Source organism: Somniosus microcephalus, chromosome 27 (genome assembly GCF_052327205.1).
Source record: "Somniosus microcephalus isolate GS21.2 chromosome 27, FLI_Smic_1.0, whole genome shotgun sequence".
Lineage (NCBI taxonomy): Eukaryota > Metazoa > Chordata > Chondrichthyes > Squaliformes > Somniosidae > Somniosus > Somniosus microcephalus.
Window position 1 is genome coordinate 34388912 of NC_141013.1, and position 6568 is coordinate 34395479.

Genomic DNA, 6568 nt, shown 5'->3' on the forward strand with positions numbered 1-6568 from the left:
GAGAGGGGGGAGAGGGATAGGGGGGCATGGGAGAGAGGGAGAGGGAGAGGGGGCATGGGGGAGAGGGGGAAGAGGGAGAGGGAGAGGGGGGCATGGGGGAGAGGGAGAGGGGGGCATGAGGGAGAGGGGGGCATGGAAGAGAGGGAGAGGGGGGCATGGGAGAGAGGGAGAGGGGGCATGGGAGAGAGGAGAGGGGGGCATGGGAGAGGGGGGCATGAGGGAGAGGAGAGGGGGGCATGAGGGAGAGGGGGGCATGAGGGAGAGGGGGGCATGAGGAGAGGGGGGCATGGGGGAGAGGGAGAGGGGGCATGGGGGAGAGGGAGAGGGGGCATGGGGGAGAGGGGGGCATGAGGGAGAGGGGGCATGGGGAGAGGGGGGCATGAGGGAGAGGGGGGCGAGAGGGAGAGGGGGGCATGGGGCGAGAGGGAGAGGGGGGCATGGGGGCGAGGGGGCATGGGGAGAGGGAGAGGGGGGCATGGGGAGAGGGAGAGGGGGGGCATGGGGAGAGGGAGAGGGGGGAGAGGGAGAGGGGGGCATGGGAGAGAGGGAGAGGGAGAGGGGGCATGGGGAGAGGGGGAAGAGGGAGAGGGAGAGGGGGGCATGGGGGAGAGGGGGGCATGGGGGAGAGGGAGAGGGGGGCATGAGGGAGAGGGGGGCATGGAAGAGAGGGAGAGGGGGGCATGGGAGAGAGGGAGAGGGGAGAGGGGGCATGGAGAGAGGGAGAGGGGGGCATGGAGAGGGGGGCATGAGGGAGAGGGAGAGGGGGGCATGAGGGAGAGGGGGCATGAGGGAGAGGGGGGCATGAGGGAGAGGGGGCATGAGGGAGAGGGGGGCATGAGGGAGAGGGAGAGGGGGGCATGGAGAGAGGGAGAGGGAGAGGGGGCATGGAGAGAGGAGAGGGAGAGGGGGGCATGGAGAGAGGGAGAGGGAGAGGGGGGCATGGGAGAGAGGGAGAGGGAGAGGGGGCATGGGAGAGAGGGAGAGGGGGGCATGGGGGAGAGGGAGAGGGGGCATGGGGGAGAGGGAGGGGGGGGCATGAGGGAGAGGGGGGCATGGGGGAGAGGGAGAGGGGCATGGGGAGAGGGGCATGGGGAGAGGGGGGCATGAGGGAGAGGGGGCATGGGGGAGAGGGGGGCATGAGGGAGAGGGGGGCATGGGCGAGAGGGAGAGGGGGGCATGGGGGAGAGGGAGAGGGGGGCATGGGGCGAGAGGGAGAGGGGGGCATGGGGGAGAGGGGGGCATGGGGGAGAGGGAGAGGGGGGCATGGGGAGAGGGAGAGGGGGCATGGAGAGAGGGAGAGGGGGGCATGGGAGAGAGGGGGAATGGCAGAGGGAGGGAGGAGAGAGAGAGAGAGGGAATGGAGAGGGAGAAGTAGTGAGAGAGTTTTCTACCTCCGAAGGTACTGCACCCCATCCCCGAACCGTTCCTCAAACTCCTCCCAGGCCAGTCTCTGGGCGGCCTGAGCCCCCTCCGAGCCGATGGCGGACAGGTCCAGGATCTCGGAGACCTCCTCGAAGCCGGCGGTGAAGTCGTTGAAGTTGATGGAACCGTCCTTGTCCACGTCCAGCTTGCGGAAGAGCGGGGCGACCTGCGGGTCGGACAGGCTCAGCTCCCGGCACACGCTGCAGAAATCCTCGAACTCGATCAGCCCCGAGCGGTTCAGGTCGCAGGCGGAGAAAAGTCTCCTGAGGTCGGGCCGGGTCATCGCCCCCGTGTCCATGCGGCTGTCCCGGGCTCCGGGTTACTCTGCGCTCAGGCTGCTCTGCACCTGGCTGCCGGCTGTGCCCTGCCTCTTGACGTCAAGTTGCCTCTTTGCATTGCATTGCCCAGTGTGTGTGTGAGAGTGAGTCTGAGTAATCCTGGTTAGACAGGACTGGCTGCGATCATTCCACACCAAACAGGCGTTTTCCTACAAGCAGGATCACTCTGCAGCACTCTGCTTGTCAGGATTCAGGTTGCACTGTTAATGCAATGTGTGAAACCACTTCCAATCCTATTGTACAACACAATGCAGTGCAGATCACTTACTTCAATATGTTATAAACTCTTGCAAGCACCTCCTATAAGTCCTATTTCCTGTCACAGTACAGTCACCTATTCTCTGACTCACCTGGACTACCCCATGGGAGCTCTGCCAGTATAGTTTTAAAAGTCCGAGTTAACTTTGTCACTTAATTCTACAACGTTGTTGCACCCTGGCTCAGTGGCAGCACTCTCGCCTCTGAGCTCGACGGTTGTGGGTCCCACTCCCGAGACTTGAGCACAAAATCTAGGCTGACACTCCGGCGCTGCACTGTCGGAGGTGCCGTCGTTCTGATGAGACGTTAAACCGAGGCCCCGTCTGCTCTCTCTCTCTCTCAGGTAGACGTAAAAGATTCCATGGCACTATTTCGAAGAGGAGCAGGAAAAGCTCTCCCCGGTGTCCTGGCCAATATTATCCCTCAACCAACACCTAAATTATCTGGTCATTTATCTGATTGCTGTAGGTGGGACTTTGCTGTCCGCAAATTGTCTGTCGCGCTTCCTACATTACAACAGTGACTATACTTCAAAAGTACTTCATTGGCTGTGAAGTGCGTTGGGACATCCTGAGGTTGTGAAAGGCGCTGTATTTTCTTTCAGTTCTTTTTCTGAGGGGAAATGGGTTAAAACACTTTTGTTTTTGCAGGGATTTGGGGGTGTGGCCATTATCTCTGTTTCTACAAATATGTACTACCTATTTGAAGCACTGTTGTTTCAAAAACACATTGGGGTCAACTGGATGGTAACGGCCTCAGAATGGGGTCGGTAGACTTACCGCCCCATTAACACCAGTGGTGGCGCCATTTTGAAAGGGGCCAACCGCCAGGTGACCAAAGCGCCTGCCTGATTCAGACGACAGGCCTCTTATAATATGGAAATCAGTGCCCCATGGCCTAAATAGGATCACGATTGCCACCTCGGTGAATTAACCGTGCACACTCCGACCAGATCCATGGGCAATGGAACCGAAGAGACCCGCCAAAGGTAAGTGTCAAAGTATTTTTATGGGCCCCAGAGGACTAACAGTGCACCTCCAGGGCCCACGAAAATAATCTAGGCCGCTGCCGCCCCGGGACCCTCACCCTCCGCGATCAGGAACCCCCCCCCCCCTCGGCAACTTAACTTACTAGTGGCTGCCCCGGCCCGATCTTCAGGCCTCAATCCAGCGAGCTGCATCAGGACCCTGCTGCTAACCTGCCGGATTTAAATGAGGCCGGGGCATCAAAATGGCAAAGGGCGGGTGGGGGGGGTGGAGGGTGAGGGAGGTGGGGGGGAGGCGGTGACGGGGGGCCTCTTTGCAACTGGAATGGGCGGTCGACTTTCACCCAAAGGTCAAAATCGAACCTATTCATTGCAAAAGAAATGAATTGGTGAGGGACATTGTACATGGAGCTGTCTCTTTGGGCACTGCCAATATATTGAGGTGAGGCCCTTTGCTATGACAAGAATGTCCTTTCCAAATGAACTGCTTTGTAATAGTTTCAGGGCTGGGTGTGCTTACTGAAACTCTTAAAACCCTGGAAACAAATTGAGGAACTTTTAAAATTAAAATATTTTGTTTATAATTGCAGTCAAATCTGTCCCAATCATCCAGTCTAGGTAAAATGATAAAAATAGTTTTAACAGTTAAAAGGAAGTTGTATCTCTGTAGCACCTTATTACGTCTTCAGGACATCCTGACGTGTTTCACAGCCAATGAACTACTTTCTGAAGTACAGTCACTGTTGTGATGTAGGGAAGTACAGCAGCTCATTTTGCACACAACAAAGTCGCATAAATAGCAAATGAGATAAATGGACAGCTAATTTCTTTTTCTGGAGGTTTTAATTGAGAGGGAAATGTTTGATTAGGACACAACGTGAACTCCAGTTCAATAAGTGCTTATGGGATCTGTTATGTCCACTTGTACAATCAGGCAGGGCTTCAGTTTTCTTCTGAGGCAGTCCCTCGGAACCGAGGATGACTTGCTTCCACACTAAAAATGAGTTCTCAGGTGACTGATGAGTCCAATGCGGGACCTACAGTCTCTGTCACAGGTGGGGCAGACGGTGGTTGAAGGGGTGGGTGGGTGGGGTGCTTGGGTTGACGTGCACTCCTTCCGCTTGCTCCCGGCGAAGAGACTCGAGGAGTTCGGTGCCTTCCCGGATGCTTCTCCTCCACTTTGTGCGGTCTTGGGCCAGGGATTCCCAGGTGTCGGTGGGGATGTTGCACTTTTTCAAGGAGGCTTTGAGGGTGTCCTTGAAGCGTTTCCTCTGCCCACCTGGAGCTCTCTTGCCCGTTTTAACATCTCGCTCAAAGGGCAACACCTCTGAAAATACAGCACTTTCTCAGTACAACGCTCAAATATTCATAAGATCAAAAGATAATTATGGATGTGGAAGGCTATTTGCCCATCTTAATTCATTCACCCAGAGAGATCCGAACATCCCCTAATTGTAGTTTAAATGATTCCAGGGGTTTTGCCTCCACCACACTAACTGTCCCACATGTTGGTCATTCTTTGTGTGAAGAAGAATTTCCTGATATAAGTGTTAAAATTACCTTTTGCTGGTTTGAACCTCTGTCCCCTAGTTCTAATCCTACAGTTTAATTATATACCTCAATCAAATCGTCTCTCAGATGCCTCCTTTCCAAGCTGAAATGCCCAAGTCTTTCTAATCTTTCCTTAGAAGCTAGGACCCTTGACTGTGTGGACCAGCCTTGTGGCTCTTCTCTGCAATGCCTCCTGTGCTTGAATGTCTCTCTTGTTTCTTGATGATCAGAACTGGACACAATATTTAGGGTGCGGTCTGACCAGAGCGCTATATGGTTTGATCATTACCTCCTCTGATTTATAGTCTACGGTTTTGGGGATATAGTTCAACATCCTATTAGATTTGTTGACTGCTGCTCTGCATTGGTTGGACATGTTTAGTATTGAGACTCTTGGGTCTCTTTTGGCTTCATCGTTAGTTATTTCAACACCACTCATGGAGCGCGCGTGTCGTCGATTTCTCTTTCCTATGAGTAGCACTTTACACTAAATGTTCTGCTGTTGTTCTGCCCACTTGCATATTTTATCCAACTTTTTTTTAAATTTCTGAACTGCTTACTTTGATTCCACTGCTCCTCCTACTTTGATCTCATCTCAAAATTTGGCCACTTTGCATTGAGTTTCTGAATCCAGGTCATTTATGTAACTTAGAAGCAGTAGCGGTCCCAGCTCCAAGCTCTGAGGTACCCCACTCCATCATAACTTCTTGAACATGTACTTGTTGTGTCCTACTCAAGGGAGTTCTGCCCGGTGTCCTGGCCAATATTTATCCCTCAACCAACATTTATCCCTCAACCAACATCACTAAAAAACAGATGATCTAGTCATTATAACATTACTGTTTGTGGAATCTTGCAGTGTGCAAACTGGCTGCCGCGTTTCCTACATTACAACAGCGACTACACTTCAAAAGTACTTCATTGGCACTTTGCGATGCCCTGTGGTCCAGAAAGGAGTGTCTGGAGAGGTTTTAGTCTGTGGAGATTGGGATACCACGAAGAACTTATGTAATCACCATATTAATCAGATATACTATGATTTCTCATCTGATGTATGTGTCGATACACACTAATTGTGTAAATGACAACACAGTATCTAAATGGATAAGTGTGCTTATTATTTCATAACATACCATCTACTCTCCACAAATCAAGGAAAACCCAGTTAACCACTAGCCACAACCCCAGAGCATTACACATCTGAGCAGCACTTGTTACAGCTCCCTCTCGAAGCAGACGCCAATACAGATACATATATTGTGGCAGATATTGATACTGATGAAGATTAGGGTGAGGAATCACTATGAGAAAGGTGGTGAATGATAAGTTGGCTGGTACAGGGCAGCAGCCCAAAATGATGCAAGTCCTTACTGAGTTTTTAATTTGTTCTTGGGATGTGGGCAAGACAATAGCAATTGTCCATTTGTTGTTGTCCTGAGGGCAATAAGAGTCAACCACATAGTGTAGGACTGGAGTCACTTGTACGCCAGACCAAGCAGGAGGGACAGTTTCCCTTCCCTGAATGACATTAGTGAATCAGTTAGGCTTTTACCACAAGCTGGCAGCTTTTAAGATCATTTTCAGGTGCAAGTTCCCCCAGGATTTCAAATGGAGACTGTTACAGCAGCAGAACTTAATCCCTAATATCTCCTTTGGCTTAGAATCCATTTTTCTCTGATTATGGTTCTGTGAAGTATCTTGGGACGCTTTTCTACACTATATAAATGAAAGCTGTTTTTTGTTGTTATACACCTGACATTGGGATATGATCTGGGTAGCGTGAAAGGCATTGCCATCTCCCATATTGGCTGTGGAGGATTAGAAGTCTGCACTGCAGTCTATCATTGAGCATTTGTAATGGAGACCTTCGTTTGACAGGCCATAGGCACAATAGCCACACCACTCATGAATTCTCACATAGCTGCTATGGAGCCTTTAGTGTTGAAATTCCAAGTAGTCATGGCCAGATTCCATTCACTTAGAGAACAGTTAGAGGCACCCATGATAAAGGGAT

The 6568-nt window shown here is 51.9% G+C and overlaps 1 protein-coding gene across 1 annotated transcript in view; it reads right to left on the reverse strand.

The window, feature by feature from the left end:
- rasef2 (RAS and EF-hand domain containing 2) overlaps positions 1-1950 on the reverse strand; it is a 94487-nt gene extending 92537 nt beyond the window's left edge. The window contains exon 1 of the mRNA XM_085968830.1: positions 1392-1950. Within this exon, the coding sequence (XP_085824956.1) occupies positions 1392-1720 (329 nt within the window). The 5' untranslated portion in view covers positions 1721-1950. The remainder of the gene's footprint in view (positions 1-1391) is intronic.
- Positions 1951-6568: the final 4618 nt, after the last annotated feature.